The 25636-nt window shown below is 31.4% G+C and overlaps 4 protein-coding genes across 4 annotated transcripts; 1 reads left to right on the top strand and 3 right to left on the bottom strand.

Annotated features, from left to right (window-relative positions):
• Window positions 1-470: 470 nt before the first annotated feature.
• LOAG_00543 (hypothetical protein) lies at window positions 471-743 on the bottom strand (the record flags this gene model as incomplete). The annotated part of the gene is made up of 1 exon (XM_003136083.1): window positions 471-743. The coding sequence occupies one exon, from the start codon at window positions 741-743 to the stop codon at window positions 471-473; it is 273 nt and encodes a 90-aa protein (XP_003136131.1).
• A 5754-nt stretch (window positions 744-6497) lies between these two features.
• On the bottom strand, window positions 6498-13353 carry LOAG_00542 (abnormal chemotaxis protein 14; the record flags this gene model as incomplete). The annotated part of the gene is made up of 8 exons (XM_020445468.1): window positions 6498-6686; window positions 6976-7406; window positions 7741-8021; window positions 8149-8706; window positions 9068-9476; window positions 9807-10213; window positions 12430-12568; window positions 13227-13353. The coding sequence occupies 8 exons, from the start codon at window positions 13351-13353 to the stop codon at window positions 6516-6518; spliced, it is 2523 nt and encodes an 840-aa protein (XP_020304080.1). The 3' UTR covers window positions 6498-6515.
• Window positions 13354-16347: 2994 nt separating this feature from the next.
• Window positions 16348-19034, bottom strand: LOAG_00541 (hypothetical protein). The gene is made up of 8 exons (XM_003136081.2): window positions 18918-19034; window positions 18681-18750; window positions 18495-18586; window positions 17893-17985; window positions 17455-17687; window positions 17128-17311; window positions 16963-17052; window positions 16348-16630 (listed from the first exon to the last, which is right to left on the bottom strand). Exons 1-8 carry the CDS (start codon window positions 18984-18986, stop codon window positions 16505-16507), a joined length of 957 nt encoding a protein of 318 aa, XP_003136129.1. The 5' UTR covers window positions 18987-19034; the 3' UTR covers window positions 16348-16504.
• A 1651-nt stretch (window positions 19035-20685) lies between these two features.
• LOAG_00540 (hypothetical protein) lies at window positions 20686-25454 on the top strand. Its single transcript, XM_020445467.1, has 11 exons — window positions 20686-20897; window positions 21413-21509; window positions 21668-21758; window positions 21864-21992; window positions 22266-22446; window positions 22874-23013; window positions 23121-23327; window positions 23542-23738; window positions 24300-24384; window positions 24590-24727; window positions 24856-25454. The coding sequence occupies exons 2-11, from the start codon at window positions 21427-21429 to the stop codon at window positions 25123-25125; spliced, it is 1521 nt and encodes a 506-aa protein (XP_020304079.1). The 5' UTR covers window positions 20686-20897; window positions 21413-21426; the 3' UTR covers window positions 25126-25454.
• The last annotated feature ends 182 nt before the right edge of the window (window positions 25455-25636 follow it).

Here is a 25636-nt window from a genome sequence, read left to right as displayed (position 1 = left end):
ACCGGATTTGATTTCCGGAATTTAGTGAAGCAGATAAATGTCAATAGTAGATCAAGAATTTGATGACAAGAATATCTTTAGAATAAAATGAATCTTTCTGATATGATTGTAATGATGATAGTTGCTGAAATACCAAGCTTTGCTATCAACAAACTGATAATTTGATTAACACATATATGGTTTAATTTAGCTGCTTTCATAAAACATTTCATAAATATAAATTATTAAATAAAATCTTGTTAATAATAATTAAATTAATTAAAAAACATACCTAATTGACAATGCAATATGTGTATGTGTGTATGTGTCTGCATGTGTGTGTATGTACGTGTGCGTGTGCGTGTGTGTGTATGTGTGTGTGTATGTGTGTGTGTGTATGTGTATGTGTGCGTGTGTATTTATATACGTGTGTAAGAAATGGCGCATAATAAAATGGAGTATAGTTGCAAAATCGTTTTGCACTACTCTTATCAAATTACCTGACCTCGCGCAAATGTTCTTGGTCTGTATCGGCAAACCGCCTTGAAATCTGGACAGCAATCATTGCCATATTCGCCTCGATCACAAAACATATCACAATAACAGAGATGATTTCCTAGGATTGGCATCGTACATTCATCATCACGATTTGGACAACATGTTGATGACCGTTTTGCACAGTAAATTCCCGGGATGTCATGAAAGCCAATACTGATAACTCTTTGTAACCATGGTAGTAAAAGTATTACAAATTCCTTTATCATTCTGTTTGTAATACGAAGTGGAAAATGTTTGTGTAGTTGTAGTTGATAGATGAAAATTTATATTTATTATCAAGGAACAGTGAAATTTTATCCAAGGATTCGTGAATTGTTGCCACGATATTTTGATGATAGAGAAGTTTGATGATGACGAAGAGAAGAATCGAACTACCCCACAGCGTCAAATAAATCTTCGTCTCTCTTTTATTTTTTTTTTGTTAATTTGCAAACGTGTTTCCCGCAGTTTTCCTTTCTTTCTTCTTCTTTCCCCTTTTTCGTCTTCGTTGTCATCAACTGATTGACGCAAGATCAATTCTCTTCAACGAAATTTCTTCACTTTCTCGATTATTCCATCTATGGGATGGTTGCACAAAGAAGATGAAATTGGCGCCTTTGTTTGCAATTTTAACACCTAAAAACTAAACACAATCTCGTACACTTCAAATGTTATCATATTGGACAAAAGCGCTTTAATATTCAACAAATATCCTTTAGGAAATGCTTAATTTATTGATTTCCTCGAAATTTTTATTCTAAATTTGCATATAATTGAACTTTTTCCTCCATATAATTTGAGGGATATTTCCTAAAATTATTTCACATTTATTAATTTTTGATGTTTCTTTTGTTTTTCACTTTTCATTTACATTTACTCTTAAAAATTATTGCAATATTTGATCGTTATTTTATTTTTCTATAATTACACACCCACACAGACATCCTCCCTTTTTTTGGAAATAGGTAAATCGAGAGTAAGATGGGTAAAGTAAGGTAGCATGATAGCAATGCAATTAGTAGTAATTTGAAAAGAATGAAGAAAACTCGAAATGTAAAATTTGAAATGTCGCATAGTAAGGATGGCTTTCGAAAATGGAAAATGAACTACTTTGGGTTATTATCGAACAGACTTTTCGACGCTGTGTAACATTTCTAATTGTGCCATCATTTGGATTACAAGATCATCACATTTTATCAATTAAGATATCAATTATCTCATATATCCTTATCACTGATAAATCCTTTAAAGGTTTAACAGTCTTACAAAGAATACTTTTATCTGACAATTGTTAAGAAAAACCGTCGTAAAACGATAAGTTCAGTATTTGTTGGATATTTTTATGCATATAAAATCAAACAGTCTACAGTATTAACCATTTCTAATTCTACCGATGACTTTAACCCATAGATAACCCATATTTTAATTACCGTATCCGTAACAGATGATATAAAAGAAGTAAAATTAATTAACTTTCTCAAATTATTAGTATCATGATAATTAATACTGTAAATGAATGCTCCCAAAAAGTTAAATATGCGCAATTGAGGAATTTTTAATAAAAGTGATATAAAAGGAATTCATTTTGATGGAATTTGACAACGATTACGAAATTGTTCGATTATTTATTCTAAAATTCAATCTCTCATAAGAGATTCATGCTACAGTAATTATATTGCTTTGTTAAATATCTTTCCGGTATGATGAAGTTCTTCAACCGGAAGTACTTCAGTTTTGCCAAAAAACATGATAAAGTTTTAATGAAGAAATAAAAGTATGCAAACATAGAGAGAGAACGAGAAAAAGGGAGAGAGAGGGTGAAACTTTTCCGCTTGTAATTATTCGCAGAACAATTTCAAAAATACCATTTGTATTGCTCGTCATAAAAGAACTTTAAAAAAATTTGCTCTTCCGTAAATAACCTGAAAAAGAGTTAATCATTTCTTGTCTCTTCTCAAAACCATTTGATGACTTCCTCTGATGTTTGTCTTTTTGTATTCGATCAAAAAACCAAAAATAAATTAATTGAAGGAAATCTTTAATGTTTACTCACCAATAAATATTTGAAATAAAAAAGTTTATTTCAACAAGAAGTAATCCTTTATTTACTTCAATGAAAGATAATGTCAACAGTTTCTTTTTTTTTTTTCATTACTAATTATATTCATTTCGAAAAAATTGAAAATACAATTTCCTTCATTTTATATTTCCCGGACTTGTCGCCCATTTCTTCTCATAGCAAAGTAACTATGAGAAAAAATTCTAAAATTACTGATTGAAGAGAAAGTAAAATGTACTTTAAAGATAGTTTGAAATGTAATTGTTGCTCACAAATTCTTGTTTGGTAAAAATGAATGAATGACAAGTGAGGTTACAGTACCATTAAAATAAATCTTATCAAAAGAATAAATGTATTATCAATTTTTTTTAATTTTTCGTCCTGTTTAGAAAGTTCGGTGACAAATCACAAGCTGAATATTCGATGATAGTATAAAAGATGTAATAGATGGGAAGCATTAGAATAAATGATAAGCACTTCCTTTCAAGATTCTTAAATATTTCACAAATTTCAAAAAATATTAAAAGTACCATGCAGCAAAAAAATTTTACCAATTTATTTAGGCTCAAGAGTAGCAAGTTAATTTAAATTTAATTTATTTATAGCAATTCAAAAACTGGTCACGCAGTTAGCGAAAAATGTTTGGAATAGTTTTTTTGTCTATGAATACATTGCGAAATAAAAGGTTGAATATATTGGCTTTATATAATTAGGAAACTAATCAATTAAATAATTAATTACCAAGTGGCAAGCAATCATTAGTTGTGTTAAGTTCATGAAAATTAATTTCTAGCCTTTTATTATATTTCCACAGAAATATTTACTTGCAAAATCACTTAAATTATAAAATTGAGTACCTAAATCTTTCTTTAATTACATTAGTTTCTATAAATTCTTCTTGAATATATTAATAATTTTCGAGTGGTTATTTCATAAATAAATTTTTCATTTTTCAATTAACCAATTTAAAGCAAAAATTTGTATTTTATATTTTATTAGAAAATGTTTAAAATATAATAAAACCGGTTGTTTCAAATTTCACTAACAGAAAATTTGAAATAGTTGAATGCCTGTAAAGTGATTCTGAGAGCTTTCAATTATGCGTTATTGAATATACCAAAGGGAAATTTGATGTAAATGTATTATTCAGTAACAATAAGAATTGTAAACAAAAATAAATAACCGTAAAGGATTGCTTCAGTTTTAAAATCAGTTATTCTTCATGATTTGTATAACTTTTTTCAAATAATAAATTATTTTAATTTGGGGGGGGGGGGGGGTAGGGGGTGGGAGGAAAGAGGGAGAGGGAACGTCTTTTTTTGCGGCATTCCATTTGAAGTAATTTTGAATAAATAACATTTTTAAGGAAAAAAAAGAAATAGTATATCGAATCATTGAACGAAAAAACATCAGACAAAATTTAGGCTTCCAAAATAACACAACTACATGACCCATTTTAATCTTCAGTTCTTCGTTCTTAATTAAATTAATTACAGCGATTGTTTTGCTTGGTGCTAATTTATTGCTATGATTCGTACTTTTATAATATAAATTGTAAACCAATGAAATGACGCAGCTAAATCATTTATAATACTAGTTTACTTGTTCATTAAAAGATTTCCATGACATTTTTAATTAACATTGCAAATAAGTATTTTCTAACTTTTTTTTCCTTTTTATCAATAGTTTAATAAGTTTTTGTTAGAATTTCTGTGACGATTTGACATGAACGAATTCACTTGACAAATGAATTTTGGAAGATTTGAGAAATTTCAGGACAGGACTGATATGAACTGTAATCTTAAATAAAAACCATCGCAGTCATAGCTGTTAAAGCTTTTGCGGCTTAAATTTTATGCCACTTTGTTTCCAGTCATTTTCACCTGAATTGTATATCAATATCTTGAAATTTTTGAAGAGAATTTTCAAAATTCTTCAATTATGGAAAAATTTCGAGATTTTAAACTCAAAATAATATACAATACGATATGAATAATGTAAGTGTTGACAATATGCGCATCGCCGAGGCATTGAAGAATTTTGAAGATAAGTAAAAAAAGGGACCAATACTAATTAATAGATTTGTAAATTATAATGTAATAAGCTGAAACAAATTCATTTTGTAACTTCTAGCAAAATGATTCGTAATAAATTCACTAAAATTTGAATTTTTCTTTTTTTTTATTAAATCCAATCCACCAAAACTACTTTGACATTTCACAGCGAACTTCCCGAAAACACGAAATACTTCGATGACAAGAGATATATTCCAAAAATGGAATTAATATTACTTTAGTAAGAAGAGACAGCATATGGCATACTGCAAATTAAAAATTAACTGATACCAGCTGATAATTTCTCTTCTGGAGATTCCTAAATGACAGTTTAGTTCCTACGATCATCATTCATCATTCATTTGACATCAAGGTCCACTTTTTTTTGAATTTTCCTTTTTTTTTTTCAAAATGAAATGAATGCAGATGAAATCAATCAGCAACAGATTTGATGATAAATACCAGGTTCTGCTGTTAGTGAAGTTGTAATAATAGAAAATGAAGTAAAATTTATCAATTTTTGAAACGAAATGTAAATTTTATCGCAAATCTGTTTCGATCACTTTATCACAAATCCAATTTCTCATTCAATTTGTTGTGATATTAACTAATTAATTAGCAAGAATTTTATGCCAAATAATAAATGAAAGCATTTGAAAAAGAAAAACCCGCAATATTTCAATTTCCAACGTATTACTTTAACAATAAAATCATACGTTTCAATTAATAAATGCTTAAATAAATATGATACTGTAAATTATTAACAAAATTTGTCTTATAAGGTTTGCAAGAAAATTACTCATTTGATTAATTATAAATTCAGCTAAGTAAATAACAAATGCAATTCTGGCAATTAAAAAGTAAACATGAAGTTGAATGAGCGCTTATTAGATAATTAGACTATTTAATTAATGAAGTTTCACCAATGATCATCCTATCTCTATAATCAAAATCCTATCACCATAATTAAAATAGTTATCAATAAATTAACTGAAAATTTTAAGAAAAGCGTTAAAGTTTCTATTTGGTGAACGCCTAGATAACTAAACCCTTTAAACTATTTCGATTCAATTGTCAAATGATACATTCATTGAAGGAAAGAGAGGGAGAGAGAGAAAAAAAGGAGTAGAAGAGTCTTTTTGCGCATAATTTTTTAAATTGCCATTATTTTTCAATATATACAATTCTAATAGCCAATAAATATTTCCACAAAATATATCGCAGCTAAGTGAAGAAATCTTTTCCGATATTGTCCTTCAAACATTCTGTCTCCTTTTTTTTTTTTCAGTCATTCTCTTTCGAATGTATGCGAACTTGAAAATTTTTGAAGTAAATTTCGGGAAAATTCGTTTAATTATGGAAATATTTCAGAATTTTGAAAATTTTGCGCCCAAAATAATTCACAATGTGATATGAATAATGTAAGCAAATTGACGACAATATGGGCAACATCAGGCATTTAAATGAATTTTTAAGAACAAATAAAAAATACACCAACGCCAATTAACAAATTTATAATTTATAATGTAATAGGGCAAAGCCTAATGAATTCATTAAAATTTGAATATTTTATCGAAATTTAATTCACCAGAATTATTTTGATGCTTCTCAGCAAATCTCCAAGAAATATGAAGAACTTCGATGACGTAGCTAAAATTGTCCGGTCTGTTTCGTTTCCGTTTACTGTCTTATTTTTGAATGGGATATATTCCACAGATAGAATTAATGTTACTTCTTAGAAAAAAAGAAAAAAATTTTTGTGCATATTTCCGGAAAGTTCTAAAATATTACCGCAATCGATACCTTTACAAGAAATAGATTTTACATGGCTGATTTAAGCGTTCCAAACTTTTGCGTCTTGCATCATCCAATTTCTCAAATAACTGTTACATGAAGGTCGACTTTTCTTTCATCGGTAGATTAATTTGCATGGTGGAATCTTCTCGACACAATGTACAGCTCACGTTTGATTGCAATGTAAAGGATAGAAGCGGCAAGAAGAAGAATGTCGCAAAAAGCCAGCTAACGCTGGCTAATGTTACCAAAAATACACCAACCTGAAATACTTGAAGCTTTTCATGTATGCGCATTACTTCCATATTAAGTTTGGAGTCTTCCTGAAGTGTTTTTTACTTTTGAAGGTGTTTCCCTGAATGAAACTTTCAGTTTCTATAAAGACATACTAAGAACTTGTGATAGAAATTGACTTTTCATATGGTAACTTTCATGGTTTTTCATTTGTTCGTTAGTTGTAAATCTAAATTAAAAATTCTTCCATTCAACAAAACCAAGATTAATAAATTAATTTTAATAAATTTAATTCGAAAAAGAAGAAAAAACTCATACTTGATGAAAAGCATGTGTTTCGGCGATTAACATTGAACTACCGGCGGCAAAGGATGACAGAGCGGATAAACTGACCGGAATTACCGATTTACGAGCTGCCAGCCAAATACGATGCTTACCGCAACCAGTATTTGGTACAGAAGCACCATAATGTAGCGTGAAATCGAATGATAAACCAACGACAAGTACCAGAATGATTGCTTCGAGAACACCGATCACCCAGCCTAGTGTTGTCACACAACCGACCGTTACAATGACGATACAACAGATTGTAGTTAATGCAATCAGTGATTTAATGCGTAGATGAAGAAATGCAAAAACCGCCACAACAGAAAAGGACAGAAACAAGGATTGACGACAATCGGTAATTATCGAATTTAGTAAATCAAACCATATGCAAATTAATGTCCACTCTGTAGTATACCATCCACCTGCAATAATTTGCCCATTAGATTGTGCATAAATGGTATTAGTATCAAAAAGGCATCCAGCGTCCATTAAACGCAATTGGAATGACATTTCGATTAATGTGGATGTGTGCACTTATGAAAACCAGTATAAGACATGCTGACCAGCACACTGACCAATTAGTTTTATATAGAATCGTGGAAAACCATTCTATTTCATTTCTGAATGTCCTAATGCAAATGGAGAAATACCTCGAAGTAATCACAGTGAAGAAATGAGTGCAATTAAAGGAGTCCAATAATTTTAGGTTACTGAATTGTGGTATGTATTGATAGATTAAGATTCCTTCAAACTTACCATGATTCATATTAGTAAATGAATGTCGCAATAGATCAAAGGAATGAGATAGATTCTTGAATCGATGTGAATATTTGAGCTGTGTTGGTATCAATGCCGTATAACCAACTAAGTTGAAAGTAGTATTGTCATATATTGGTGTATCGTTATACTGCGTGTAAAGATATGATGTTGATAGCCGGATACAGTAGTCTGTCAAGTTCTCATGAAAATTTGAATCAGAAAGATTACAACATACTTTAGATGGTTCGCAGGTAAAATTACCACTCCAAACAAGATATCTGAAATGTATATGTAAACGTAAATATTATGGTTTTAGGAATTTAAATTAAAATTTTTATTTCAAATTAACATTTATATTCAACAATTTTTGTGCCACTTTTATTTCATGTTATAAGAAAATTTTACCTTTCTGGCCAATATTGGCTTTCATGATTAACAAAACTTAGTTTCCTGTAACCACGTAGCTTTAATGCTAGCTCCTGTATATCGGTTATATTTCGTAGTGAAAATCTCGGATCATGCTGCACTGAGGTTAACTTATCGGGTTGAAAGATATTTTGTGAAGCACGTGGTGTCAAGCCCCAAATTAATCGAACAGCGATAGGAATTTGAAGCTTATTAGCGACAAATTCAAAGTTCTTCTCCGCATTATTATCATACCATTCATGTTCGTTGGAATCAGTGAAAAGTTGTAGTGGATTATATGGTGGGAATTGAAGATTAGCATAGGTCAGATAGGTCATAGCAGCAACAACAGCAGTTAAAGATAAGATCCAAATGTAACGACCCGAAATGATAACAAAGGGTAGCAAATCACGCATTAAATAATTAAGTTTAGAAAATATACGCCATGATATGCAGCGTTGAATGTAACGATCCTGGAATATAAGCATTGCTGGAAGAAGTGATATCTCCAGCAAATAGTTGAATACCAACGTGATACCGGCAAATAATCCAAAACATCTGCAAAGAGTGAATCTTCTTCAAATATTTAAGACAGATCGATTGTGCCAGGAGTTTCAGAACTAATGAGATACTGTGACATTGCAACTAGACGGTGACAAGTTCTTTTCCGTCTTACAAATTATTTTCATCGAAATGAAATACACAGTGTTAAAATATCTCTTTCAATTATGCAACAAAATGTTAATATATAAGAAAAAAAGAAAGATAAAAATATATAAAATTAATTTTTTGAAAATTTCAATTTCATTTCAAAATTTTACTTGTTCCAGTTCGAGCGAATTTTCAAAATTCAAGAAAGTTTCTAAAGTTTTCACTTGAAACTCCATGATGAAAGCTTAATTGTAAAAAAAAAACTAACCGAAAGACAACAACACTGCTAAGAATATTGGTAAAAAATGGTACAGCTGTTGATGAGGAAGTTAATAGCATAGCACTGGCGGTATGTGACAAACAGTGATGAATACCTTGTGATGTCACATCTTCCGGAAATGAATTCAATAATATGAAAGCATCATCTGAGCCAATTGCTAGCAGAAGGACAAATATGACCAAATTTAGGAGTGGAAAATCGACCGTAAATAAGGAATATACCGCTAAAGCACTTAGAACTGATGCAAATAGCACGAAAGCAACCGTAATACAGTAGAAAATATTAAGTGAATATAAGAAGACAATTAGGAATACGGTAAATGCAGCACCGCAAGCAAGGAGAGAATCACGTTTGGCACCATCATAGAGAAGATCACGTTTGATATCCATTGATAATCCTGAAAGGCGCAAATGATATCAGTGGTTAGTGAAGAAAGGTATTGCTCTTACAATTTCACTTTAGATCTATCAAATGATAATGGAAAGGTAATAAATTTAGTAAATTGTAGTGATAACTATGTAGCCATATCCAATTGGCAGATATTTATAATCTATCAGATACACATTTCATTTTATTACAGATAATCATTCAACAACTTTCTAAATTAATTTTGAAAATTTAAAAAATTACATGAAATAAAGAATAAAAACGCGACGCTTCTAGCATAAACATGATGATTGATATTCATTGATTATTCTGAAATACGGTCACAAATCACTTCATTTACCTTTTAATACGAATTTTCGATGTTTCATGGAAAAGTTTCTGAAAGCATCTTGCAAATTCAGGTAATGTTGTATGGTTCCTTGATAGAAACCTTGTGATCGATATCCAGATGATGTAAAAATTGGCAAGAAACCGTTGATATAGATCGGTTTTGCGTTCAGATTCTTCGGTAAAATTCGATAAAATATGTCAAAAATCATCTGAGTGGAACAGTTCCTGGGAACATTCAAGCAACGAGGACAATCCAAATAACAATCCCGACGACAGTTGATGATTTCACGACGATATAATCGACAGTAATCAATGATAGTATGAGCAGACTGTACATCGTAGTCAGCAAGGAATGAACAATTGGTCAGAAGATTGGGTGACAAGCACGACAAATAGTTCGGTAAGCTCCATATATTCCTAAAAAAAGGATAGTAGCATATTAGAATCTCAAAGTCATCATAAAAGAAATCCAGAATATGTTACCGGTTTGGTTCGTAATACACAGTTTTTTTTTTTTTTTTTTTTTTTTATAGTAAAGGATAAATATGTTAACTGAAAATTAAAGTGTAAATCCAGTGCATCATACGACATTAACAGGTGACAGAGAGTAGCTGGATAATAGTAATTAGATAATGGCAAAATAAGAACAATAGTAATATAAAAAGAGAATTCAATATCTCTTAATGATTTAAGAATTGCAGATTCTAATTTGAATTATACGATGGATGTCCAGTACTGATAGTATTTATAGCAGAGAGTAGATTGGTACTCTGGGTCTCTTTAAGTTTAGAATTTTAGGATTGAGAATTCAGAGATACTTATCATTTTGTCTTCTTTGCCTCTTCGTTTATCTTTATTTTTGTTTTATTATCATTAAGTCCAAATGAAGTACTAAAACTCTTGACGTGCACTTATTGTCTCAAAACTCGGAAACGTCATCTCTTCACGTTTCCTTGCTGATATCAATTATCTTGAATATTAGCAACAAGAAGAAATGATAACTGGATACTGGTCTTTCTAACTAATTGATTCTACTGATTCCAATCTGGAAGCAGAATAGCCAGAAGTATCTGATGGTCATTGTGGTCTTATGCAGTACTGGTGATAACGTCATCCAATTTGTTCTTTTTACCTCCCTCTTCTATCTGTTCTCAACTATCAACCTTCAATTCCCTTTTTGCTTGCTATTCAACTGCTTTTCTTTGGAACAACACCGCATTGACCTCTAATATATGGGTATATGTCCTAAAACTCTGGTGTGAAATATTTAGTGGGCTGTACAAATGTTACATCTAATATAACATAATTACCTTCATTACCCTATATTCATATCAGGACAGATGTCATCTTAATGGTCACTTATATGAATGGCTCTCACAGTACAATTGATCGTAAACTGCAGGACTCTTCTATCGTTCTCAGCAAAATATCGCTTAAATTGCTATAACTCTAAATGTATCGGCAGAAATAGGTTGTTCTCTTTGTGGACGAATAATATGCTTTTAAATGGTCATTTTCCTCATGGTTATCTAATTATTGATCCAAATTTTACTCGAGAAAGTTCAGAACCTTAATATTTAATATTTAAAGAGAGATGGAGAATTCCCGATTAATTCCTGACAAAAATGCCTATAATCTCGAGAAAAGTTGTACACATCTTTTTTTTCTTTGAATATGCCTATCTCTTTGTCTAGAATTCGAGCAATCAATTATCCCGATAACCTTAGAAGTCGAGGATTTTGTTGGCAATGGGTCATTTATCAAAATAAAAAAGAAAGAACTGGTGGACGACTTCGGTTCATAACTTCCTGAAAATGAACAAAAAAGCTTTCTCCTTCTTCGATTTTAGTATGTTAGATAAACATGTTCGCCTAAATACATTTGAAATGGTTTTCACTTATAATCTTTAACTCTTTATTCAGATGATCCTGAATGACCTTTGATCCTAAGGTTTAATAACTCTTTCAATAACGTTTTTCTGTGAAAAATATCTTCATAGGACTGTGGAAAAATACAGTAATTTATGCAGATTTCATTGATTTTATCATTATTGAAATATGAGAAATTTAAAAGAGGGAAATTATCAGAATGTAATCTTTGTGCTTTTGAAACTTTTCAATTTTCCAATCAAAGAATAAATGGTAGTAAAAAGATAATAATCGGCTATTCGAAGTTTAAAGTGAATTAAACTGGATAAAATTGCTGAAAGGTATGGAATCAATCCTATAACGGTCATCTTGTCATAAATGTAAAACTAATAACAATAGATTACTGAAATGCCTCCGGCATTGCAAAAGTTGACAATTTCATGAATTGATCATTATCAGGACATGTTCTTGTCAATTTATCCATATCACATTCCAGTTTTTTAATGGAAAACCGGTAAAAATTATCCCTTCAGCATTATAAAGTACAGGGGTTTTTTTTTTCTCTCCTCTCCACTCTCCGTTTTCAAAAGCAATTTTACGTATGAAAATTACGTTTCAGTTTGACTTTCCCTCCTTCCTTCTTTCCACCATTCCCCATCCCCGACGAATAATTATGAATTAATGAGGGATGGTTTTTAATGCAAGAAATATTTGATTCAAATGTATCATAAGGATAACAAAAATAAAAAAAAAAAACACCGAAACCTGTATGGTGTCATATTGGCAAATAATTGTAATTGATCGTTGAGAGAGGTATGCAATGAACATAGCATTTTGAGGTAGTCAAGGTCAAATAAGTCATCATAGGAGTTCACTTCCACGACGAATTGTGTCAAATGATCCACTGGAAATGTTTCGAGATGTGAATCTAACTTTCGTTTCCAGTTTAATTAGCTGTTAATTGAAATATAGGTGGAAAAATTGAAATCACTGCTGGGAAAAACTGGAAATTTTATATTTATGGGATAATTTTGTTCTAATTTTAGGAAGAATCATTAATCCAATTTGAAAAAATTGCATTTGAAAATTGTGGAAAATTTGCAGAAATTTTTCCTTTTTGCATTAAACACACTTCAGCATAGCACCAACTATCACAAAAAAACCAATGATTTCGATGACCTTCTCATTTCATTTAAAAAGAATTCTAAAAATTCGAAAAAATTTCCATTCTTCGAAAAGAAACATCATTCCGTTATATATACTTTTTGCTTGATGACAAATTGAAAATAGTTTTTTTATTTTGTTCATTTCCGTAAAACTCGATTTGATTACAGTAAGACATTCCTGAAAGCTTAAAATAAATCGGAAACAGAGGAGGAATTGGCGGTTGATTTGCTACTTTGACAGTCTCTTCTATCCACAATTCTTTTCAAGCATTAAACATGATTTATTAGTCTGAGAGCCTGATCCTCGCTAAAACTTAAACTAATGCTTCTCCTAAACTAATGCTAGGAATATACATGCATTTTTAGCCTGAGAAGAGGAGAGAAAACAAAGCATACTTCCTGGAATAGCCGTTTCATAGCATGCCACTTGACCAAAAGTATTCAACAATTCATCAGCCCAAGAACGCTTTAAACGATTTCTCCCTACTTTTGTCGCATTTGATAGGACAACCCGATTACCCATTTGTATATTCCATCCCACTTTTTCCCACGTTAGTCTTTGTCCTGAATATTCCGTATCACGTGTATCGAAACCCTGAAAAGAAGATATCTTCCATCAATCAAATGATTATATCCTATTGCTATTTGATTGGATGATATAATGAATATGGTATAATTGGAATTTATATTGGAAATCACTTCTGAAGATTGAGAGCCTTTTAATTTCCCGAATCCATTGCAAACTGATCATCCCTAGTAAATATTGATGAATTTTTAATTGATTTTTCAATGATATTATGATATTTTTAAACAAAATTTAGTTAACTATTCATGTACTTCTTAACATATATATGCATATATGTATGGAGATAATACTAATAAATACCGATATTTTTTTACTTATTGGTAGCAAATTTTTATTTTTTTGGTGATTCTTATTCCATTTATACTTATTTTTTATTCCAGAGAATTTTTTTTATTACCTCATCCGTGTTTAAGTATAATTACTAAAAAATAAAACTAAATGGCTCTCTCTTTCACATCTGTTTTCTAAAATTTGAATAGCATGGGATAACGGAACCCGCCAACAATTTTTTTTCTCATTTAAATAATCTGTTTCGAATTTGAAGAGAAACTTCAAATTTCAGGCCAAGATCAGGAAAAAAAATACGTGATGGATAATTAGAAAGATTAGAAGTTATGTTAAGGAAAGTTTCAATATGACGGTAATTAGTCGTATACAAATTGGTGATTTTCAATATTCTACTCGTCAAATAAAAAAAAAAACGTATTGTCCATACTAGCAAATTCTCCCATCTTCTAGATATACCGCAATATAAATATACTCAAGGGTTGATTTAATAAATCATAGCAAATAACTTATTTCTTTTTAATTTCTATAATTTATATTTCAATTATAAGAAAATATTTGGAAAAATTCAGGAAGAGAAAAAATTAAGATATTTTAGTCTTAGATAGCATAAAATTATAAACTGCAACTGCTTATTTCCGATAACTACAATTTTATCAATATTTGAAATCAATTCAAGTATTCAAATTCACTGATAGATGGGATTTTATTAGTGAAATTCAATTCATTGTTTTTCCCCCAATCCCACATGAAAATCAGGTAAATACATTCATTCAGCAAACTTCCATTATAAAAGGCTATTTTATATTTTTGTATCGTTTCAATCGACATATTGTAAAATCCTAGCAGTCAGGCACCTACTGAATGAGTGGATTCAATTTCACTTTTCAATGACATCTTTTAAAATTTATTGAAGTGGCGAATACACAAACCCACATATACGTCGACATTTCCCCTACCCTGTCTTTGTAAATGATATACCCCGGTATATGGGTAAATGCAAACTTGCACATACACATCAATGGCAAATTTAGTATAGTCTTTAAGAAAGTAATGGTGAAGATATTTGGACACAAATTTAGCTTTAATATCATTTAGTGATATTACCGTTATCACATTTACGCTGTTTCCTATTTAGGTTAAATTGTATGAGAAATTCATTCTTTGATCATATTTCGATCAATGAATTGTTGGTAAAGTTTAATGGTTGATGACCGCTAAATGAATTAAAATTTGTCAAACTAAACAAAATAAAAACCGAAATGTAATGAAATGAATGAGGACTGTGTTATTTAAAATTTTTCCTATTTTTAAAAGGAACCATTTGAAATTAACTGAACTTTAATCTTTCCGATAATATTTCTATATAATTTGTTCCAGGCCAAAATTCTTTTTCAACCAATGTGAGAATTTCTTTTCCAATCACTATTCTATTTCAGATATCATCAGCAGTATCTCTTTAACCGTAAATATAAAATTCGAAATTTCATCAACCTTTTTTTTCGTGGGAAAAAAAACTGATTTTTCCATTCAAAAATGAGCCTAAAACAAGCATCTTCCAAGTAATTTCGAATGTAAAGCTAAAGACGGCTACTTAATTAAAATTAAAATACAAAGAAAAAAAGAAGATTGATTAATGAATGGAATTGAAAAGGAAGAATTTGCAGAAAGAATGCATTACTTTTAAATGTATCAATCAGATATGAAAGGAAAAAAAAATCAGTTAAAATGTGTAAAGAAAAAGAATAAAAATAAGAAAAAACGGAGGAAAAAAACTTACAGTTTCAGGATTTTGATTAATTTGTAAAGGATTAAAGAATAATACGGTTGCAGGTAAGATGGTAGTTACGACCGATATTACAAATAGGATGGTACCCGGATAACTGAATAGAAATGCGGAATAGCCAGCTAATAAATTATGCAAAATACCACTTTTGTTAACCTTGTCCTCCATTTTTTTGCTTTAGCAAGGTCGAAGAGCACGAATTTATCGGTACAACAACTACAGCAACCACAGCTACCAGTTGGTAAGAGGAATAGTCCACAATCCAACCTTGTATTCATTCGATCGCATCGGATGGAAGGACGGACGGATGACTGGATAGATGGATCAAATCAAAGGATGGATAACACACGACGAATCTTTTCCGTAATGCCGCGACGCCACGCCTACTAAATTGCCTGTTGATTAACGAATTTATGATCTCCGCCATCAATTACGATCGTTTTCGGATAGTGTTGAAGTAATGCCGAATGCCGTATTCCCATATCGTGTTCCATTCCCTCCCTCTCCTTTCCTCCGAATATCCTTTTAAGACGACTTAGAAGTATGATCATAGTCTATTGCAAATACGGGTTTTTGGTCTATCGCAAATACGTAACACTTCAGTGATTTACTGCATGTAATACTTTAAAAAAAAAAACTACTCTACCAGAATTGAAAGGATGTTATCAACTTAACTTTTGAGTTTTATCGTTTCGAAATCATTATAAACATCAAAAAGGGTAAAATTTTTATTTCCCTATCAACAATCTTTACACAATGAACGATCTGATCCTAAAACTATTCCTGAGTCAGACGGTACCCATCAATTTCGTAGCAATTATAGGATAATCAAAAAAAACTATAAAATATGAAACATAGGAGGGATCCTCTATAGTAACCCAAAAAGCTAACTCATGTGAAGCAAGCTCATGTATTAGCTGAGAAAAAGCTAGCTCATGTAAAATGTTACTGCTTTATGCCAATGATTACGCCAATAAAACGGATTTAAAGACAAAAATAACGAATACAATGACGATTTCAAAGCATTTCGAATTGCGGTTCTTCTTCCACCACACCAAATGTTACTAAACCGCAGTGCACAGCAAATAACACCGATAAAGTCAATGCGCCTATAGCAAAGAAGATCGTTTCAGCTACTGGACCCTGAAAAACATGATGAAGAACAAGTAGTATTTCCGTGACCTGATTCGTGACCCTGAGCTTTCAGACTTCTCGAAATGATGTCCTAATTGAATTTATTTCCCGTTTTTCTCTCTTAGAAACATCGAAGGATGAGGATGATTACATTACGAACATAAATTTATTTTTGACTTTAAAACTGCATCTACAGCCATTAGAAGGCTAGAAATAGAACGCAGGAAGGGTTCAACGCCTAATCATTTCCTTGAATCTACAACGACTTTCACCAACATCGTTATACTTTTGTCCCTATTTCTTTTTTTTTTCTATATTTACCTGACTACTCATAAACTTACTGATGATTGCTGCTCCTTCGCTGTAGTCCGCCGCAAATTCATCTGTCCTGCTTCCTTTTGTGCACGACGCCGTCGGCTATTCCATTTGTCCTAAACACCATTCTTTAATAAGAAGCGTAACCCCATATCTAAAGCAATTCATGGGAAACAACGCCAAACGATGACCTTTAGAGCAGCTTGCTGCCTTATTTGGGTTTCACTGAGTGGTAGATATATGCTTATAATAGATTCGATAAATCGTACAACATTCGGACAACTCATTATATGTTGCTGTAATCGATCCGATGGAAGTGGTAGTTTTAGGATTGGTGCCAAATATCCGAAAATTAAAGCATCAATGGAACTTGGTCTGAAAAAAAAAAACAGTGAATGGACAATGATATCAAACACATAAAATATATTTAAAGTAAAGTTTGGAATATGTATATAATTTCGCTTATTTATAGATAACTTGGAATTAAGTATGATAGATTATGTTTGATTATTACGTACTTATCACCATAGAAGTATTTTTTACTGTCAAGTCTGTCTTCTAAAAAATTGATCGTATTTACGGCGTCATGAATAATTTGTGTTTCATTACGTCCGCAAGCCGAAAGGTAGGCTTGAGCACGTCTGCGACGTTTCTCCAAGTAATATAAATTATAACCAAATGGTAGTTGCTTTGAATACCATTGCTGCGTTATCGCCGAGTAATTATAAGGATCAAGCCAAAGGAATTGCAACTGAAATAAAGAGTCTGAATTTTGGAGGAAAAAACCAGAAATATTCTAACACATCATCAAAACTTGCTGTTCGACATCAAGACATAACTTTTCGAAATAATAATGTTGAATTCGATCAATTAAGTTGATTCAGATCAATTATAAGAAACAATAATCTATTACGTGAATTAATACGAAAAATATCAAATTATGAAGTGGTTCGCACCTCAGCAGGATAGAAATTCCGATGCATCAAACTTGAATATGCTTCAAATTCGCATTTCTCACTCGTCCTTAATTCGCTATCCAGCACAACTTCCTCAAATAACAACAATTAATTTTTTATAAGTAAGATTTTCATCAACTGTTCTTTTTTAAATACTAAATGAAATCCTTTTATTCATTTCAATTTCTACAATGTTAATATACATACACGATTATACACTTTTTTTATGCTGACTTTATTCCCACCAAAAGTATCTATCAAGATTGCGTGTGTGCGTGTGTGTGTATATATTGTGCAATTGTGTGTAAATGTATGAATCTCGATCGGTCTCTCAATTTCTTGCCAATAATATATCGTTCATTATCAATAACTATCATATATGGATGGATTATAGGCTGTTCAACATTTTGGAATCTCTGCCCATACAGTACTAGGAAATGTATCCTCGTATATAAGAACATAGTTGAAATGTGAAATACAGGACTTAGAATCACAAATCCATAAAAGGTATTTGATATCGCTAACTGTTATCAGTGATGTATATCTTTTCAAAATTAAGAAATGATTTAGTATTGGAAATACCATTATTACTACGTTCATACCTGACCATTTTTTCTCAACATGTCAGCAAATTTATCGAAGTCATAAATTTTCTCGATCATATTACTCCGATCAATAAACATTGGGTACTCACCTAAAACAACATTCAATTGGTTCCAAGTTAACTTTAAATTAAATTAGACCTCTTTGGAATCAGTAGAAAATTTATTTAGCAAAATTTAACCTACCATTTTGACTTTTCCATGGTGACCAGCCAGGAATCACGGATACCGGTGCTGCACAAAATTTGGCACATGCCTGTTAAAATTATCAAATTGATCAATTTTCCTGTCTTTCCTTTTTGTCCCAAAAGCAAAAGAGACTGCAAAAAATCTCGGAGTTCCAATTTTCGTTTTAAATTTGAATTCAAATTTTTAAATTCTAGACTACATAATCTACTTATAAGAGAACATACAGTTCCTTACCATAAACTGAAGACAACGAGAGTCTATCGAAGGTAATCCAAAATCGGATGGCCATATATACAATTCCATGTTACTTCCGCCAAATTAATTTGGAATTTTGGAAGGAACGATCTAAAAGAAAGAGAAAACATTCATAAGAAGCATTGCTTCTCATAGTTTCTTTTTTTTTCTTTGTTACCAATTTTTAATCGAAATTTAAATGAAGTTTACTTCCCGACAGAATAAATTTAATTTAGCTTTGAATTGCTATAAAATAAGTTCGCAATGCACTTTTTTCTCTTTTTAGTTTGCATTTTAAATTGACCAAACAGTTCAAATTTCATAAATTTAGGGGTAAACATTTCGCTTTTATTGTATCCCACAATTCGATGGAGACGAATAAGAATAAAAAAGTAAAGATATGGAGAGAGAGAGAGAGAGAAGGATGAACAGGAAGATGGAGAGACAGATAAGAGTCATAATGTAGAGGGAGAATTTTGAGTAATAGATGAGATGAGAAGACAGGGTTGCAGAGAAATAAACAATATGTCATTCAAAATAGGAAATTATTGAATAGGACAGTACACATACACACACAACCCCGACAAACCCCGGGATTTCTAGAAGACACAGCAAATATATCTAGCAAATTGACCAATATCTGGTGAAAACTCAAATGTTAGTAGGATCATGTTCGATTTGCGAAAGATTTTAATATACCACACTAAAGTCTTCTTTTTTTCTCACGCCCTATTTTGTGTTCATTAAACTTTTGTGGGATGTGTAATTGAGATAGGACATGTAACTGACATCACGTAACCTCGGGGTTATGCAAAAGACCATTTAACATATGTAACCAATTCCCCATATCTGAACATATTTTAACATTCCCGATCTCTTTCAACTGAAGGTAATATTCCAAGTGTATGAATAGCATATAACATAAAAATAGATGAACACGTAAGGTTTAAAATATAAACAGGTATGTATTATATAAAGGAATAATTTGCCCGGTATAGATGTGATAGAAGGATTGAGTTAAGAATAGGTTAAAATGTTGGAAGTAATCTCGATTATTCCACCATTTCCACATTGCTGTTCGGAATGCACTGTTCCATGCACTTCCTTTCTACTTCCATATTATCCGATCTTCCGCAGTTAATATTCCCGATTCCCTCTGCCAAATTACATTTTTGATATCTCTTCCTTTCAGGTTAGCGACTGTACTGGTCGATGGACAATGGTTCCACTTTGGTTGACGGACTTTTCATAGATCTTTTCTTGTTTGACGTTGAAATAATAATTGATGATATTGTGAGAAGTTCCCGAAAAGCCAATACTTTTGGATGTACAATTCAGTTATCTCATCTATCATTCCTTCAGTATCTTGGAAATACATTACTATTTAAAATTATCTACAACTTCTCATTTACAAAATCTGTCCCCTATAATTTGTTTTTGTCAGCTTCTAATTATGACACTTGCTTAGGAATGTCCTGAAATATCGCGGTCTAGAACGTAATAGACTTTACTATAATTATAATTATCATATCTGTAAACTGTTCTGTCTCACTTATCACTTTTTTTTAATATGCGTTCTTCCTATCATTTATATGTAAATGTATGAACTATTAAATTTCTTTGCACAACTGTGTAAGTTCTTATATACATAAGTGAGTACGTGAGTTATTACGTTTATACAAAGCCCATGAATTTACGTGTATTATATGTTGAAGGAAAGTGACGTATTTTACAAATTGAATGAAGCTAAGAGGTGCTGTAACATTTTTTTTAGCTGTAAGAAATATGGGAAGTAAAACTGATATATTGTTTGATGATGATGAGGTGGGTGAATTGGTTAATTGGAAAGTTACTGATGGCGCTTACGTATCTGCTGATACTGTCCTTCTCATTTACGACAGCAAAAGTGGTGAAAAAAAATCATTGAAAACTTCTGTGTCGGGTGTTGTTACTATTGATGCTACAGTTAAAAAAGGGAAAGTAAGTATTTTTGATGTTCATTTTTATTTAGAACTTTTCATTTATATATATTGAGTATGTTTCACTCGTTAAAAATTAAATGTCACTTAAATACATGATTTTTAACTCCTTTATTTGTACTTACAGATAAACAGTTAAATAGCAGTTGATCTTTTTTTCTGATTTTAAATTCTAGTCGAGAAAGTATCGAAATTATCATTGAACGTATCATTTGATAAGAAATGATAAAAAGAATTTAGTCCACAGTTTAATTGTACTCTATCTGTGAATATCGTAAATTGTTAGAATATTCCTTCCTTTATTATCTGTAATGATGAGATCAATAAGACATTTAGGAGAAATGATAAGTCCACTTCTGATAAGTGGATAACTTTGCATTTAAAACCTGATGGATCATCTTTAATTACTGTTTAATTTGCACTCTTTAAAAATGCAATCCAAAAAAAGTGTTAATCGGAGTGAAATGCTTTGCAAAAATAATGTTCAATTTTGGGAATTAATTTCTGTTTTTGCAGATATTAAAAAAGGTATGATTGTTGCTAGTCTACGAGGTTGTAGTCATGAAATTGTTATCAAAGATATGTGCGCATCGTGCGGTAAGGATTTAAGAAGGTTTGTATATATTTTCATCAATCAGTAATTCCTTATGCTTTTTTGAAGGAATGTCTTAACATAGTGTTGCTGATTTTATGTAATAAATCGTGTATTATTTTTACGTGTACTATTTTTTGATGTTCGAGAAAAAAGTGTTTTAAAAAGCATGTTTATAGTAAGCCAGGAACTTCTGGAAATTTGACGGAAGCCAGTACTGCGAACGTATCAATGATACACCATGTTCCTGAACTGATCGTCTCTGATGAGGTTCATTCTAAATTTTCCACTTACACTAAACTATCGAAAAGTAATCCTTCTACACTGAAATTTGTTGCTTATTTCATACGATTTTGTACTTGAGCGTAATTCTAGCTGGCTCGGAAAATAGGCAGTCGAGATCGCGAATTGCTTTTAAAAGCACACAAATTAGTGTTGTTGGTTGATTTGGACCAAACACTCATACATACAACCAATCATACTTTTAAAGTGGACAAAGATACGGTAAACCTTTGAAAACATGAAGACATGTTTGAAGACTTGAAGATTTGTTTCGATTTTCAATTCCAGTCTCTTTTTTCATCACATAGCGAATTGTATTTCAAATCAATCACAAAATAGAAAATTTAATTTCAGGCTAATTACCAAAAAAGGAATTAGTTCCCACATGGAGAAATTAGGCATTGGTACTCAACCTAATATTCATTTTGTATTGACTAATATACATGCTGCATTGTTACTGTGCATGAATACTTTTCACAATTTTTCTTTCTTCAGGACGTTTTGCATTATAAATTAAAAGGGACTGATTTCTACACCAAAATTCGTCCATATGCACGCGAATTTTTGCGCCGTATGGCTGAACTGTATGAAATGCATATAATCAGTTACGGAGAAAGACAGTACGCGCATCGTATCGCTGAGTTTTTAGATCCTGATAAGATATATTTTGGCCACAGTTAGTTATTTGTACTTCTATTATTACAAATAACAATATGGTATGTAGAGTGTCTGGCTTATTTAATTTGCTTGACAGTTCTCGAAAGATCTATCAGTTCCCAGTGTTCTTTCTCTAATGCACTCTGTCAGTTATGATGAATGAAAGAAATGGAAGGTTTTTTAATGCCGAGAACATATGACACAACTTATTTTAGTGTGAAATTAGACTTTGTGCGTAGTACTGTACCATTTTTCGTTAAACAAACACTGCCATCTTTTCATCTGAAAATTTAATTAGTATTTTTGAATTTACGGTCATTTCTTAGGCTTGCCTTTTGTAATAAAGTCAGAAAGTAGCTAAGCATGTTCTTAATTTAGAAATTTTCCATGCTAAAAAAGTAGAACAAAAATTTGCTGAGAAGTCATGATTTAAAATAATATTGAAGGGATATTGTCACGCGATGAATTGTTTTGTGCGATGTACAAAACACGAAATATGCAAGCATTATTTCCTTGTGGTGATCATATGATTGTGATGATTGATGATAGACCTGATGTTTGGCAATACTCAGATGCCCTTATTCAGGTGATTGAGAACTTAACAAATTTCGTAATGCATCGTTATCATTAGTGCATCAGCTTTGTCATAAATTCGTAAGTGTAAAATGTGTGTAGTTTAGACCTAATTTATAGGTAAAACCATATCGATTCTTTAAAGAAATTGGTGACATAAATGCTCCAAGATATGAAAAAGGTGAACCGATTCTTTCTGGCAGTTACGCAGAGCAGGATATGGAATCGGAGGATGATGAAACACTAGAATATGTTGCAGTTGTCCTTACCAAAATACATAATGCTTTTTATGAGCTGTTTGATGGTGCAAAAATAAATCGTTTCCCGGTAGGTCCAACAAATTTTTTTAATTTTGGAACAGTATTGCTCCATATATGTATTTGTAACATGCAAGCTCATTTCAATACCACTGAAAAATGGTGAAACTTGTTAAGTCAGTTAAGAAAATTCTGTGTTGTTTGCAGTTTTTGTAATATACCTTACAAATACTTCCTGTTGGGTGTTTTCTCAGACATTTGTGATATGAAATTCGGAATTTGAGGACTTGAAAGGAATAATATCTTACCTTCGAAAACAAGTATTACGTGACTGTTCGATAGTTCTTAGTGGCATTGTACCTGTTGGTGTCGATATTAAGAAAACAGAAGCATACCGATTGTGTATGCAGTTTGGTGCAGTTGTTATGGACAACGTGAGTGATTCTACAACTCACGTGATTGCCGCACGATGGGGCACAACGTTAGTACAGCTTTTAATTCGACTTTTGTTTGTTTTTGTTTTTTTCTTAAGCGAATGTAAGCATGTAATGCTTCAATAGTTGGCTTTCAAATTGGAATTGAAAAAATTTTTTTGAGCGATTGGTAGTACTTTGTAGCTTTCTGTTATGGGCAGTCATCATTATGTCTTGCCCAATTGCATGTTTGCATCTCTATTGACAACGGACCGCATAACTGATTTAGTTTTGGATTTTCCAGAATAATTTTACCATTGTCGACTATTAAATTGTGCCATTTTACCATTGTCGGCCATTAAATTAAGCCAGTTCTGTCCTCGGTTGATATGTAGGTTGTTTTAGTCAAAATAACAATGCTTGGCATAATATTTCTGCTGTTACCACTTTACTATCTCATAAGCTATTCAGATTTGATCTAGTCAAAAAAGAGCTGATCAACAATATCTTATAGACTTTTGTGAATTTCTTACAAATTTTTGAATTTTAACCCTTATCTCCTTGGATTTCTCACAATGCTGTCATTTATATGAAAATTCTTTTGATAGGCATACTTATGCATTTTTTAGAAAAGTTCATGAGGCGCACAAATTACCAAATATACATATAGTGAATCCTAAGTGGTTGTTTACCTGTGTCGAAAGATGGGAAAAGGTATCAATTTATTAAATATGCAAATTTACACTTAAATTCTATCATCATTTTAATAATCATTCAGTAAAACGATTGCTGGTGCAGTAACTCATCCCATAGTGTCGTTATGGTGAAATGATAATTGTTTCTTTTTTACCAGTTACTATTATTTTGTATGGATTTGAAGAGAAGATTGAATTTCACTTATTTAAACCATTATTTTTAGGCGGATGAAAAAGAATTTGAATTGTTGAAAGATGAAACACGGAGCGCGGAAAAGCTTCAGGGTGGCATTATCGTAGTTGATGAAATCTCAAGGTTACCCACATTTGGTAAAGAAGCCTTGTCACTTATGACTGACGAAGTAGGCCTTTTGTTGTTTTTTTAATGGCACAGATATTAACAATTTAAAACTTGCCTCTGTTTTTCAGTATTGCTTAATTCTAATAAATATCAATTGTATTTTGCAGATCATTTTATCTAACGTTTCAGGTTGATGAAGCATTATCGGAAGATGTATCCGACAATGATGAAGAAAATCTAGAAGCAAAATCACTGAAGAGTTTATCGTCAAAAGAAGATGGATCTGTGAAACGGCGGTCTGAAAGAGACGATGAGGGAAGTAGTGCTTCATCCACCAAAAAACAGGCTCTAGAAAAAGAGGAAGAGAGTGAATCCGAAAAATCATCATGCTCTGCTGAGTCAGAATCAGATGATGACGACATGGCGGCTGACGTTGAACGGCAGTTTTTTGCAATGTAACTATTTTATCTTGCCCATAACTTCAGGTTTTCCATTTGTCAGCTCTTGTGTTACTTCTTTTCCTTTTTACTACCTCAGGATATTTGATCATTGTTATTACTTTTTAACGATCGTTTTCTCATAATTTTAATCATTTGTGAATAAATTTGTACTTTTGTTTGCAATAAATAATTTTTCCAAGATAAATAGAACAATAATTACTTGAATTCTAACATGTTACCCCATTAATGTTTACTTGAATTTGTTGTTATTTCAGTTCTTCTTCATTGAAGATATGCCTTTTTATTGCTAGCATTTTTGTATACTATTTCACCCTTTGTATTTTTCAGCACGCTTCTCACGATATCATGATTAAATTTAGTTTCCTTGTATTGTTTTGCTCTTTTTACCATTGTTTTTTCTCTTTGTCAGGGTTTTCATTATTAATTTGGCCTACGCATCGTTAAATTCATTTTAATTCATGGAAATTAAAACTTTTTGCAGATTGTACTTTATTACTGGACGGATTTGA

The sequence above is a fragment of the Loa loa genome, assembly GCF_000183805.2.
Source record: "Loa loa unplaced genomic scaffold supercont3.65, whole genome shotgun sequence".
In the NCBI taxonomy this organism is placed as follows: domain Eukaryota; kingdom Metazoa; phylum Nematoda; class Chromadorea; order Rhabditida; family Onchocercidae; genus Loa; species Loa loa.
The sequence above is the reverse complement of the archived record's forward strand: the minus strand, read 5'-3'. Positions and strand labels throughout refer to the sequence as shown.

Excerpts from the sequence above, each read along its gene's own strand:
- LOAG_00541 (XM_003136081.2), bottom strand. The coding sequence starts at position 18,986 with ATGGAATTGTATATATGGCCATCCGATTTTGGATTACCTTCGATAGAC. Across the intron at positions 18,751-18,917 it reads CTCGTTGTCTTCAGTTTATG|GCATGTGCCAAATTTTGTGC; the intron begins GTAAGGAACTGT and ends TAATTTTAACAG. Across the intron at positions 17,053-17,127 it reads GGCAGCAAGCTGCTCTAAAG|GACAAATGGAATAGCCGACG; the intron begins GTCATCGTTTGG and ends AATGGTGTTTAG.
- LOAG_00540 (XM_020445467.1), top strand. The coding sequence starts at position 21,427 with ATGATTGTTGCTAGTCTACGAGGTTGTAGTCATGAAATTGTTATCAAA. Across the intron at positions 23,014-23,120 it reads ACTCAGATGCCCTTATTCAG|GTAAAACCATATCGATTCTT; the intron begins GTGATTGAGAAC and ends CCTAATTTATAG. Across the intron at positions 23,739-24,299 it reads GCCGCACGATGGGGCACAAC|AAAAGTTCATGAGGCGCACA; the intron begins GTTAGTACAGCT and ends TGCATTTTTTAG.